Consider the following 14,897-nt stretch of genomic DNA (forward strand, 5'->3'; position numbering starts at 1 on the left):
TATACGATGATGACTGATGTACTCATATTTTGACTATTTTATTGTTTATTTAACGCATCAATGTAAATATAACGGAATTTGATATGACTGTCATTAAAGTGAGAGGGTTAGAGCTATAAAACCAGGTTTAATCCACCATTTTCTACATTTGAAAATGCCTGTTCCAAGTCAGGAATATGACAGTTCTTATCCATTCGTTTTTGATGCGTTTTGTTATTTGATTTTGCCATGTGATTATGGACTTTCCGAATTGATTTTTCTCTAAGTTCAGTATTTTTTTTTTTTTAAGTAGATCTAGTGGGTAATTTTTTTTTTAAATAAATGTCTTTATTTCTTATAATCAACATGCAGCAAAAGTACTAAAGTTTACAAGTGCAATTTTTTCTAATGCAGACATTTGTAAACTCATAAACAAATTTCAGGTATTTTTATATATTGTATTTTTTTAATGATAATCAAACCATGCAAATGTATATTTCAAACTACTTAATATTACAATCTTGATGATGACTAAATTGTCTGTAGGTACACACAACTAATGGATAACTAGAATACAAAATATATATATATTTTATGAAAAGCTTTTGACATCAAAATCATAATTGATTTCTAAAAAGAACGTAGTATTTTGTTTTTTCTACTAACAACAATAAAAAATATATCCAAGTAAAAACTTACCTATTTGACTCTTTTTCTAAAAAAAAAGAAAAAAACAAAAGTTCAGATTTATATCTTATGCTAACATACCCGTTATATGAAACTATAGACAAAATTTTTGTTTTGTTCATCATCATCATCAATAAGGAAAGAAAGATAGCCTTTATACGGACATATCTTGCACACATGATTCAACTGGAATTTTAAAAACATGAAATGGGCTTCTGGGTTATGGCTGGATTTTTTCTTTACAAAACTTAGACTATCTGCAAGCCTTCATATACACTGATGAGGGGTATGTGGGGTCCTAATCCCGAAATCCCGGGTTTAAACACACCCAAATCGTGAGGTCCCGAAATTCGAAAAAAAGAATTCCAAAATTCTGAAAAGGTATCCGAAATCCCGAGCTTAAAAATCTCAGATCCTGGAGTTCTGATAAAGGTCCTATCCCCCTCACAGATGTACAAAATTTCCATTTCAAAGATGATAGCCGATGTGTTCCTAATGATCTTAAAATTGTGAACATTTTTGCAACTATCAGATTTTAGCTTTCTGGAACAGTTTTAAAGATAACACAGCTTGCTTTGAGACCTGTGTTAATTTTTGAGGCCATAACAGCCATGATAGTTGGCTCAGTAGTGGAGGAAATGTTTTGGAAAAAAATTAAAAAGTATGACAAGTATAAGCTTTCAGCAGGACAGAATGTTGGAATGATATACAACATGTACAAGGACATTAAGTGGTAGGGGCATACAAACCAAACATAATATACAAATAATTTGTCATTGAGATAACACAATATTTTGTTCAATGTAATCAAATGAAGTTTTGAATTTACTTACATTAGTAACTGGTAGTTTCGTTTGCACATCAACTCCCACAAAGGCTGTGAATCTGGATATAATTTTGGCTGCTGTACTTATCATGATGATCTTCTCTTTAGTGTCGTCTATAAAAATAATAAAATCTTTCAATAACACACATTTAATATTTTTCCCCAATAATCAAAGACAAAAATCCAATCAAATTATTTTCCAAATATTTTACCCTAAAACCATTAAACTTCAAACATTTTTTTTCTATGGTCAGGTTGTTGTCTCTTTGACACATTCCCCATTTCCATTCTCTATTTTACACAAAAATTGAGAATGAAAATGGAGAATGTCAAAGAGACAACAACCCAACCGAAGGACAGAAAACAGGTCCAAGAAACGTTATCTTTTATTTATGATCCAGAAAACACACAATTTCGATATCTGCAAAAAACAATGACAAAAGTCAGTTAAAAAGAATTGAAATATTTCTGTAGATTATTACCTGATAATGGACCGTTTTCTAGTTCTTTAATTTGGTGTTTCGCAGCCACACGATGAATAGGCAAATCTGGATGTATATAAGATGATGCTTTGATATCCATAGTATGAGCAAGTAGTTTTCCCGAAATAAAACCTTTCAGAGTTACTGACCCTTCAACAGATTTCTTAAAAGAAATGCAGAAAGTTGATACAAAATTAGCTATCATATGTGATACTGGTACTGGTAATTAATGGTAATTAAATTGCAAAATTAGGACCATTATGTTTTACATAAATATGGATATTAAGGATGTCTGCTGCTCAGTTTCATAATAAATAACTTTCCATAAAACTAGTATATATTGATAGGGGATTAAATGAAGAATCAAAAAAGCAAAAAAAAATAGGGGTCAATGTGCTTGTTTTTGAGATATTAGCCATTGAAATTTTGGCGGGAAAATGTGCTCTCTTAAATTTTCATAGCTTTATCATTGACCAGTTAAAGTTCTCAAAAACTTTCAAAAAATAAATAAAAATTTATAAAACTTTTACAAATTGCTTATAATTATACATTGAAAAGATTTATAAAAAAAAATATGGGGGTTCATGGGCAAATTTTTTTAAGACATTGAAATGGATAAAAACAGAGGATTTAGAAAATCTGACAAAAACTCCAAAACATGACAAGCAAACATCCTTAAAGGTAAAAAACATTTTTTATATAAGTCTTCAAAGTAATACAAGTAAGCAGCAAAACAGAAATTCCAAAATAAAACATTACTGATATATTATCAGAAGTTGATTGCTATATAAGTTAAAAACAATCATGAACTAAGATTGAACTTGGTATTTCTCTTTTAAAACAGAAAATATTTTCACCTGCTAGCTTCTCATTTATAGTTAAGCTAGTTGTATCATTAGCAGAATAAATGTCACATACTTTTGATATTCAATTGGAATAGTTCTAAATGCACAAACATTTCATAAATAATTTAAAGAAATACATAATAGACTTTGCTTACACTAAAATATACTAAAGAAAACCACTGATGAAGTTGAAATCACTGGACAAAATCACAAATGAACATTGATTTAGGCGAAAGTTCACATTACCCAGTGGTTCAATACAAAAATTTCAAATGGTTCCGCAGAACCCAGTGTCTCGCCTACTTTTGCTGTTATTGCAAACTCAACAATAAAAAGGAAGAATAGAGGAAAAATATTTCTCTCAATACTATTATTTGATTCTGTTTAAGTTTGGTAAAAATCCAGGATAGTTTATGAATCTAATAAATGTTAAAAAACTTGATACTATCTTATGATTAGAAAAAAGCTTCTGTTCAAGTTTGGTACAAATATAGGATAGTTAAAGAAAGTAATTAAAATTTCAAAAACTTCAACCACAGAGGGAATATTTGTGGACACCGCCGACAAAGATGTCGACAGAATGTAGGATCGCTATGTCTCTCTTTTTTTACTAAAGTCAAAGGCTCAACAAAAACTGATTTGAAACAAAAGAACAAAGAGGGGATAATTATATTTGATAGAATATTACAGAAGTTTAGTTTGTCTTGTCTTGTTAAATACTTTTAAACAAACAACAAATGTTAAAATATTTTTTTACTGATTAGTCAATGATAATTACCGCTTTATTTGTATTCTGAAGAAGAGCAAAAATGGAAAGTCTATCTCCATTAAATACATTAGGTTGTTGTGAAGGGATGTTTGTAGCTGTGCATCCTTTAGGAAGATTCCATTCCAAAATAATATCTGCCAAACTGTCTTCCATTGAAAACTCTAAAGCTCTTATCACCTATAAAATGAAAGCAACACTATATAAATTTCTTAGGGTCAGAAGTGCTATTCTGAATTAACCCTCATTATTGATAATATACAATATTGTAAATTCAGAAGTTATTGTGTGCATTTATTACTTCTGATTTTTTGAGAAAAAACAAAAATGCAAGATTAATTTTTGTGATTTTAGGAAAATCTGCATACAATTGTGTGAGTATTGGACATCAGAATGTTATTATTGTGATACTAATCCAGTTGGATTATTCCCATTACAATAATTTCTGAATTTACAATATAATGAAAGTCACATTTTCAATGAAATAAAATTCTTGTTTTTTTTTTTAAAGTGAACACTATAAATCAACAGGAAATTATAAAAATCAAAATCATCTACTCTTAGTCCAGTCGAACTAAGATTTAACCTCAAACTAATTGCTACAGAAATTGTTTTAGTTCTTTCCTATAGCATAATGCCCTAAATAAATTCAGGAAAACTCAAAATCAGCATTATAAATATCCTATGGAAATTAACATTGGAAGGGGAGATAACTCCTCAAAAAATAGTCTTTTTGGTCAGTTGTTGGTTGATTATCTTGAAATTTATGTTAAGTATGATACTATGATGGGGTTATAAGTTTGTATTTGACTAATGTAACGCAAAAACTCGGGGGACCTTCCCGGTGGTGTTGTCGACGGGTAGTTCGTGACCCGAGAAGATCCTTTTGCGTATATAAATGAGGGATTCTTGTGTTGCTTGGACCTTTTCTCTAACTTACTAAAATAAACACGAAGTCGTTGTGTAAAGTTCAACAGTGTATTCAAGTATCGTAAAAACACAATACACAGTAATAATGTAATAACAGAATATACAGTATATACAGATATAGCACACTAAGTAACATTGGCAATATTCTAATCTCGTTCTCTCGTCAGCTCTGCTGTTTCACAATTATCACTCCCTTATATACCTTCTCTTGCAGTATGGGCTTGTGGGCTTATGGGCACCAGAGTTTCTGGGCTTATGGATACAGAGTTTATGGGCAACTGGGCAACCAGGCTTATGGGCACCAGAGTTTCTGGGCTTATGGGCAACCGGGCTTATGGGCAACTGGGCTTATGGGCAATCAGGCTTATATGCACCAGGGCTTATGGACTCCATACATATTAGGGCTACCGTGTACCGTGTATAATTAGGGCTTACAGGCTCCATAATTTAGGACCATAAAGCACCATGTAATACTAAGTCATAGATGGTCGGCCCTGAATATGAGGGTCCTAAAACACCAAGTTAACATACCCTATCAATTTTCATTACATAGCCCTCCCCTTTTGAAAAACTGAACTTCCACTGTTCAGTATAATTATAATAACAAAAACATGTTAAAAAAAATAATTCAGGCATACATGTAAATACTTATAAAACAAAGTCATAATACCAAAAATGTACTAGACTGCAAAAACAAAATATCAACATACATGATTAAACAAAAAAAAATTCAAACGAGTGAATGGATAGTAATGACCATGATAACATGAATTGACTGATTGGTCTTGAATGATAAAGTTCTTTAGCACCCTTTAAATTTAACAAGCACATTATGGACAGAAATTCAACAATACGCACCAGGTTTAGCACAACTAACTCTCACTCACCTACTTAACAAAGAAATACATGTATCAATTGTGAAAGCATAATAAAAAATATTTATAACAAATTTAGAGACAACAAAAATCAAAAGAAAAATCACAAATGTTCATAGTTTACAAAAGTTAAATTTGAAATGTTTTTGCACTTGACGTTGTAGCAATAAAATCTTTAAACTTTTCTGGTACTTTAATTTGGCGTCCTTTTCTCGTGGTGTACTGTTTATCTTCCCGACTGTTTTGATTTTCTTGCGCAGGCGCGACATCTGGTGAGATGCTAATAAATTTCAGATGTGGAAACTGGGCTTCTGTTTTTCGGGCCTCCGGGCTTTTCCTCTGGGCTTCTTTTTCGGGCTTTTGTGGACTCTTTGAAACAGCTGGTAAATTGTCAATGCGTTTATCTTTTTTTTTGGTGGTTCGGAATAATACTTTCATCCAACTCTGTAGGTAGGTCATTGGCAAATTCTTCCGCATTTTCACTGTCCTTTTCAGAATCTTCCGATTACAGGAAATTATCGAGATCTGGAAAACTTACTGTCACATTTTCATTAATTACTCCTTGTTTAAACCATTTAAGTTTCTTTGATCCCCGATACGGTTTTAAATTGTCTCCATGAACCACAACAGGGGGTGAATTTTTAGCATGTTGAATTCTGTACAAAACGTCGCTTAATTTTTTTATAACCACCCACGGCCCGGTCCAATTCCTACAAATCTTGGCTTTCTTTCCTGGAATATTTTGTTTTTGATTTCTCCACACTAACTGTCCGTCAGAATATATTTTTTCTTTAACATTCCCGTCGTATTGAAATTTTTGTCGTTCGGATGACACTTTTAAATGCTCTCTCGCTATTTCATGTGCCTCCCGCAGCCTTTCTTCTAATTTATTGGCGTAATTAGATGCAAACTCAGACTGGGGTTCGTCTTGCTCAATTCTTTCAGAAATAATATCCAAGGGAAATTTCATTTCCTGTCCGTATACCAAACGGTGTGGTGTTAAACCTGTACTTTCATGAGGTGTTGAATTATAGGCCATGGTCAGAAAATCTAAGTGTTGATCCCAATCTCTCTGGTGGGACTTGATGTACTTTGATAATATGTCCTGAATCGTTCGGTTCATACGTTCTATCATCCAAACAGAACGAGGATGCAATGGAGTTGTTCTGGTTTTCTTTATTTCAAGTAATTCGCACATGTTTTGAAAAAGGGTACTTTCGTATTGTCTGCCTTGGTCAGAGTGTAATTCAATAGGACAGCCGTATCTTTTAACCCATGCTCTAAAAATAATGTCAGCAACTGTTTCCGCCTGCATATCTGGCATCGGGTATGCTTCTGTAAGCTTAGTAAAATAGTCCCCTACTACGAGCACATAACGGTTTTTGTTGTCAGACAATGGAAACGGGCCAGCGATATCCGTAGCTATTCTCTCGAATGGAGCACCGACTAAGTGTGTTTTTAGAGCATGCCTCTTTTTGTGCGCTGGATTTTTCCGCTCTTCGCATATTTCACAGTTATGAACATATTCTTTCACCGATCTTTGCATAATCCACCAATAAAACGGACATATATGGGCTCGCTCAACTGTTTTCTTTATCCCTAAATGACCCGAGGTTCTAGCGTCATGTAAGTACCAAAGTATACCACTAATCGCGGACTTTGGTGCGCACACACGCCATTTTGCACAGTTGTTCTTTTCAACCCAATACAAACACAGGACATCATTTTTAACTTCCAACAACTCCCATCTTGATATCCAAAATTTAAATTCTTTGCTCTTACTACTTATTTCCGTTGTTGAAGGTTTTTCCGCATTTTCAATTTTAAGTTTTAAAATTTCCCCCATTATATCATCCTCTTCTTGTTGCTGTCTCATAGATGTTATGTCCAATGCTATTTTTGGGGTTGGTTTTCGTCTAGCTGGCGGAGGCCGATTGGGCCTTCTCCCCCTTCTTACAATAGGTATTTCTCCCGGAATACTACAATCTAGTTGCCCATCTATGTCTCCAAAATTATTTAATGACATTGTGGGTCTTTCTGGACTTTTATTAGTAACTCCACCTACAGACTGACCTTCCAAAGTTTTATTCATCAATTTTACTCCTTTTCCTTCCTGCATATCAATTATTTCCACTTCTTCAGGTCCCTGGTATTCATAATCCCAGGGCATTTTGCATTGTTTGCAAATATCGGATGTCGACGTGATAATGCGAGATAAAGCGTCAGCATTACCATGACGGACACCAGGTCTATGGACAATCTTCATGTGGAATTGACTCAACTGTTGGATCCAACGATGAATCTGCCCATCTGGTTCTTTGAAATTTTGTAACCATGTAAGCGATCCATGATCGGTGCGCAAAGTAAAACGTCTACCCAATAAGTAATGTTTAAAATGTCGGGTAAAAAATACTACGGCTAGCATTTCTCTCCTGGTCACACAATAATTGCGTTCCGGTTTATCTAACGATCTACTTCCGTAGGCAATAACTCTCTCCATTCCGTCTTGTACTTGTGACAATACCGCGCCAATAGCAAAATTACTGGCGTCAGTATCCAGTATGAATTCAGCTCCATTTACTTGCGGGTATGCTAATATAGGTGCTGAAGTCAACCGTTTTTTAAGCTCTTAAAACGCTGATTCACAATCCGTTGTCCACTTCCAGCAATGTCCCTTCTTAGTGAGATCAAACAGAGGTTTTGCAATTTTCGAATAACTTCTTACAAACTTACGGTAGTACGAGGTCAGGCCGAGGAAACTTCGTACCTCTGTAATTGTTGTTGGAGCCGGTATTTTATTTACCGCATCTAATTTGGCCGGATCTGTGCTCACCCCGGATTTTGATACCACGTGACCTAAAAATGTGATTTCTTTCTGAAGAAAAGTGCACTTTTTGGGTTTCAATTTTAATCCGGCTAACATTAGTTTGTCGAGTACTTTTTCTAAATTATCAAAATGCTCGTCAAACGTTTTTCCAAAAACTACAATGTCGTCTAGGTACAAAACAGCAATATGCCATTGTAGTCCACTCAACGCTTTCTCAATAATTCGCTCGAACGTTCCGGCCGCATTACAAAGACCGAACGGCATAGTCACAAATTGATATAGACCCCCTCTTGGTGTTGCAAACGCGGTTTTCTCTTTATCCCCATCTTCTAATGGAACCTGGTGATACGCCATATTTAAATCTAAGGATGTAAACCATTCGGCTCCACTTAAGGTGTCGAGGTTTTCATCAATTCTAGTTAAGGGGTAGGCGTCTTTTACGGTCTTTTCATTCAATTTTCTGAAGTCCACACACATTCTCCAGGACTGGTCTTTCTTTTGAACCATTACAATTTGCGATGACCAAGGGCTAATTGATTTTTCAATAAGTCCTTGTGCCTCTAGTTTGTTGATTTCATCCTCAACTGCTTGTCTTTTATAGAGAGGAATCCGTCTGGGAGGCTCTCTCACCGGCTTTTCATCGTTCAGCTTGATAGAATGTGAGCCTAAATTAGTTCGTCCTACCTCCCCAGGTTTAGCAAAACACTCCTGCATTTTACAAAGAAATACTTTAAATTTCTGTTGCTGTTCCTCCGTGAGGCCAACACAACCACGTTCGTAAACATCAGTAAGGTATTCAGGTAATAAATAAGTGTCTTTGCTTATTTCGGACACTCTGCAAATCGGAACATCAACATTTAGGTCCAAGACTGGTCCTACCTTATCTATAGGCGTAAACAGTGCCATGTGCGTATTTTGATAAATTGTAACATCAGACGATCCGGGGTTAAAAACTCGTGTAAATATTACAGATTGGTTAGAATCTACTAGTGTCCTAGCGATAGCTAAACCAAACTTTTCCATAAACAATTTTTCCGGTGTCAATATCCCAAGGAAATTTTGCTTACAGGGTGAATCTAACTTATTTACAACGCTGGATTTTACAATAGCCTCGTGTCCTGCAGGTACCAGTATCGTTTGTAAGGCCACCACTCTGCCGGATCCACTTTTACCATCATTTCCGTCTAATGGAAATCTTCTTCCTTTAATAATAAAACTTGATTCATCCGGGTCCCACGTACACCGGTTTTTAAGAATGAAGTCCTCCCCGAGTAAGTTATATTTTACTCCTCCTACAATGATCTTGTGTTCAAAAACATGATCATTGAAAATTACCAACATGACAGCTTCTCCTTTACATTTCAAACTATGTCCATCAGCGGCTATATAGTTAGCGTCAACTGGACTTAGTTGCGGTTTTTCAATAATTGAATTAAAAACATGTTCCGTAATGAAAGTCCGTTTAGCTCCAGTGTCAATTTTCCAATTGATAGGAACACTCTCTATATGACCTTTAACCATCATGTTAGCAACACCGTAAACACGAACTAGAGCTCCATGAGAATTAGGGTGCTCTAGATTCTTGGCCGTTGTGACATCGTCAAAATTTTTCGCCTCTTGAGGCGTCTGCTTTAAGTTGCAAGGATTAGTTTCTTTAGATACTTGAATTTTTGAATTTTGTTTAGTTTTATCATTTCTTTTTCTTCCGTCTTTCTGATTTTTAATTCCAAATTTCCTTGCATAATTTTTCGCGTGAGGCCGCGTTGGTGTGACCGGTACCTGGCCAAAGGTACCGGTCCGTTTTAGTTTAACGGATCAGAGGAGTCATTTGACCGGTTAAAACCCCGGCCTCCTCTTGATCGTGCTGGGTTAGAATAATTAGAATTTCCTCTCCCGCGATTATTTCGTCGAGAATTATTTTTCGACTTGGATCCTCTCCCTCTATAGGTTTCACTCCTATAATCATTTTGAGGTTGATAACTCTCCCCTGACGAAAAGGGAATTTCAAAATCGTTCTCGTCATTTATTTCGCCACCATCATTTTCGCCGTCTATTCCAAAGATTAAACGATTTGCGGGTTTGGCATCTTGAAATAAATCTTGTTCACCTAACCGTAAACATTCTTCTTGCACAGCCGATAAAACAGCATCTTGTAAAGTTCTAGGTCTAGTGCGTTTTATATTTAAACAAAATTCTTCGTTTTGGCCGCATCTGTCTAAAAATGACTTCATAGCGTTTTCTTCAACTATGTCAGGATTGTTTGGATAAGCCCGCCTATACAAGTCTTCAATAGCTTGACCAAAATCTCGGAGGGATTCTCCTGGTTGCCTCCTCCGTAGTTTAGCATCAGCAATATATCTCTCTTTTATTGCAGCATGCCCGAATCTATCGTTCAGTTTCTCAGCTAAACGTTGATAATTTCTCTGAATTATCAAAGGCAGCCCGTAAGCGTAGGTTTCCGCTTGGCCCCTTAACGTACTAAGCAATACTCGTCTTGCTTTCTCATCGTCCCACAAATTTAACTCCCGAATATTTTCAAAATATTGGAGAAATTCCGACCATACGTCTGAATTTGACCCCAAGAACGTACGCCGTACCGGATATTCGGAGGGACGTGCTGAAAATCTTCCCATCTCTTTACTTTGTGCCCCTACATTCGTGAACTCGGTTCCCGGTCTATTGTTTGGTTCAACAGAAACAAAATCTCTAGCATTATCTGATCCACTAAAAGCATCAAAGCTAGCTACATTCATATTATTATCGTGTCCATTGCGTTCTGGAATTTGCCTGTGTTCCAATTTGTCCTGGTTTTCATGTCCCATATTAACTGGGCTATTCAACGTGGACTTTTGGCTAACTGGCATTTTTCCTGAGTAACTGGACATAGAATTATTCGGTGCATAGTAAGGGCTATTCGGTGCATCGACATACCCACATTCTTGATTAGGGTTTGTCATGCTCCGTATATTATTGTTACTGAGAAACGTTGACTGTTTAGATCGTTTTCCTCCCTGTTCACGCCCTGGCGACACTATAACATCCTGTTCACGCGGGGTCTTACAAAAATGTATTAAAATTTTCAATACGGTCGTTACTAGCACAAAAGCTATGATTCCTAGTAATCCGGTCATCACATACTCCTGTGACTTTTTAACTACTTTGTTACACGGAAAATATTTCCAGGCTATTGCTACTAAGCCAGTACAGACAGAGAGTAAAGTTAACCAAATTAACCAAAATTTTCCCCAATTTTGTTTATTCTCTTCTATATTTTCCTCCTCGTATCCCGGAACCTCAGTACTCAGACCAAATTGCTCCTCTTGTGAAAATAATCCGGCATTCGTTTGGAAGCCTGTATATTTTCCTAGGTGCTTTGGCTGAGGAGTCCCACATACCGTGGAATTTTCAATTCCGGAGTCATATGGAGAGCGACTATCATAGACTCCATTATCGGTATAAAAGTGTGTCTGTCTTACCTCAGAAGGCATATGTGCCCGAGTGTATATCCTATTTCTAGGGGTTTCCATCCTAGCACAACGTGAAAATCCTGATTTAAATCCAATAAAGAATTATCCTTATTCAACACAAAAATAAATAAATCCCACCGCTGCCACCAATGTAACGCAAAAATTCGGGGGACCTTCCCGGTGGTGTTGTCGACGGGTAGTTCGTGACCCGAGAAGATCCTTTTGCGTATATAAATGAGGGATTCTTGTGTTGCTTGGACCTTTTCTCTAACTTACTAAAATAAACACGAAGTCGTTGTGTAAAGTTCAACAGTGTATTCAAGTATCGTAAAAACACAATACACAGTAATAATGTAATAACAGAATATACAGTATATACAGATATAGCACACTAAGTAACATTGGCAATATTCTAATCTCGTTCTCTCGTCAGCTCTGCTGTTTCACAATTATCACTCCCTTATATACCTTCTCTTGCAGTATGGGCTTGTGGGCTTATGGGCACCAGAGTTTCTGGGCTTATGGATACAGAGTTTATGGGCAACTGGGCAACCAGGCTTATGGGCACCAGAGTTTCTGGGCTTATGGGCAACCGGGCTTATGGGCAACTGGGCTTATGGGCAATCAGGCTTATATGCACCAGGGCTTATGGACTCCATACATATTAGGGCTACCGTGTACCGTGTATAATTAGGGCTTACAGGCTCCATAATTTAGGACCATAAAGCACCATGTAATACTAAGTCATAGATGGTCGGCCATGAATATGAGGGTCCTAAAACACCAAGTTAACATACCCTATCAATTTTCATTACACTAAGTTATATAATCTTCTGCCCATGAAATGTACAAAACCTAAGTGTTATGGGTAGTTTTAATTTTTTTTGAGCATTTCTTTTAAGAAATTACAAATTTGAAGCTTTGTGACCATTTTCAAAAAATAATGTGAAAATCTGGTTTTTGTATATTTTATTTTTTTCAGCATGATTAAATTTGAGATTCATTACCTTGACATGTTGAAAAATTCAATAAATTGTCAACTACATGTAATGAATTATGAAATCTAGATTATAGCTTGATAACAGATATTAAACATCTTTAGAGTTGATTGTTATGCCCTAAAGGCTGCTAAAACAAGAATGTGTCCCCAGTACACGAATGCCCCACTCACACTATCATTTTGCATGTTCAGTGGACCGTGACATTGGGGTAAAAACTCTAATTTGGCATTACTATTAGAAAGATCATATCATAGGGAACATGTGTACCAAGTTTGAAGTCGATTGGACTTCAACTTCATCAAAAACTACCTTGACCAAAAACTTTAACCTGAAGTGGGACAGACGGACGGACGAACGGACAAACAGATGAACAGACTAACAGATGAACGGACGCACAGACCAGAAAAAAAGAATCAATACATTCTGATGAATAGAATGGGTAAAGTTATAATTTTTTATCAATTTTTATTGATATTTCTGCCTTTATTGCAAGATTTAACTCCATTTTCAATGCAAATCTCCGTAGGAATTTTAAATGGTGTTGATTTTTTAGTCTTCCTCAAGTAAAATTTTATGGGACTTTTTTTGTGTATATTTTGTGTATAATGCTTAAGATTCACACTTAAAAATCTTCTGTTGCAATTACTTTCAGGTTAGGGTAAAATTTATGCTAGATTGACTGGACTATCTTTCTGATCTCTGTTTCAGTACAGACTCAAGACAAGATTTTGACAATATTCAAACCTTGGCTTTCATGTTGTCTTTTTCGTCTTTGATAAATGTTGCTCTTCCAGCACCAGCTTTAGCTACATTTTTTATCAGACTTGTAGAAGCTCCATGGCCAACTCCAAATGTAAATACTCTGTAATAAATGGAATAAACTCATCTATTAATACAAGTACAATACCTTGTTTATGGTTATACAAATATAGAAGTAGAATTTCCATTAAAAGGGATGACAGGAATTTAAAATATTATGCACAGTTCTATTACCAAAGCCTGAATCCTCACAAAAATCAAAGTGCTTGCTAGCACTGTCGGTAAAGATTGATTTACTTCTGCAATGTGAACACATTTAAGGTAATATTTAAAATTGAAGTTATTTTCCATTGTTCATAATTGTAACTATTATAAACAACTAAAAACTACCTACATTGGTATTTTATTAAGTAAACAACATTGCAACTGATGAGCCTATGTCCTACTCAAACAGTAACGATCAGTAACTGTAGGTATAATATCACATCAACTATTATTGATCTACTTCACTTACATTTGAAAAGATTATAAGTCCCACTAAAACATTTCATGAAATCTCTCTGATATCTGAATTCTTGCTTTTCATTAAGCTGTGAAATAAACTTCTGCATGAGAATACTTAAAACTAAATTTTAAAACTATTACAATTTGTTAGGCAAATGTCACAATTTTTTTTCTATTAATTTTGAATATTGTAATTGCTTTCAAGGATTGCTAGTTCATAGAATAACAAGCAAACATACTTTGTGTTGTGAAATCATAACTAATCATATAAATATGAAGCAATATAAAGCATACCACTTGTCACAAAATTTTTATTAAGTTGTCTGACTATATCCCACCTTGAATTATGAGAATTTTGTCCAACTAAATTTACAACAGCTTCAGTATTACCAACTTCACCATCTGTCAACAGGAAAATCTGAAACAGAAATTATTTAACTTGAAATCGAAAATATTCACGAAGATGCAATTTGTTTTTTGCCTCAATCCACAAAAATTGATACTCCAGAAAATAAATGAGTCCACAGTAATTAATTTATATTAACTTATGCATTAGTTTTTGTCTTGACAACATATGTATTCTTTGAAGAATTATTAAGATGGTATAGAAATAACTAGCAATCTAGAACTGTAAAAATTGAGGCATTTTTTTTATTTTTTTTTAATTGTTCCTATTTCTTTCAAAATACCTGTCTTGGATAGTCTTTATTATTCTCCATGCTATAGATTGCTGATAATGGAGATAGAATATCTGTTCCACCCATGTTGGCCATCATTTCATTTTGATGATGTTTTGCAGCACCAAGACTTTCCTCATTATATTGTTGACTTCTGAAAAACATAAAATGAACATTTTGGTGACTCATCAATTATTAAAACAAGAATGTGTCCTCAGTACACGAATGCCCCACTCACACTACCATTTTCTATGTTCAGTAGACCATGACAT

General features: G+C 35.1%; 1 protein-coding gene across 1 annotated transcript in view; it reads right to left on the reverse strand.

Annotated features, from left to right (window-relative positions):
- Positions 1-535: 535 nt before the first annotated feature.
- Positions 536-14,897, reverse strand: part of LOC134710851 (von Willebrand factor A domain-containing protein 5A-like) — a 41,980-nt gene continuing 27,618 nt past the window's right edge. Inside the window, exons 9-16 of the mRNA XM_063571257.1 lie at positions 14,638-14,779; positions 14,287-14,366; positions 13,430-13,547; positions 3,598-3,765; positions 1,975-2,137; positions 1,500-1,606; positions 679-694; positions 536-546 (exon numbers count right to left, since the gene is read on the reverse strand). Coding sequence (XP_063427327.1) covers positions 536-546; positions 679-694; positions 1,500-1,606; positions 1,975-2,137; positions 3,598-3,765; positions 13,430-13,547; positions 14,287-14,366; positions 14,638-14,779 — 805 coding nt within the window. The remainder of the gene's footprint in view (positions 547-678; positions 695-1,499; positions 1,607-1,974; positions 2,138-3,597; positions 3,766-13,429; positions 13,548-14,286; positions 14,367-14,637; positions 14,780-14,897) is intronic.

The sequence above is a fragment of the Mytilus trossulus genome, chromosome 3, assembly GCF_036588685.1.
Source record: "Mytilus trossulus isolate FHL-02 chromosome 3, PNRI_Mtr1.1.1.hap1, whole genome shotgun sequence".
NCBI lineage: Eukaryota > Metazoa > Mollusca > Bivalvia > Mytilida > Mytilidae > Mytilus > Mytilus trossulus.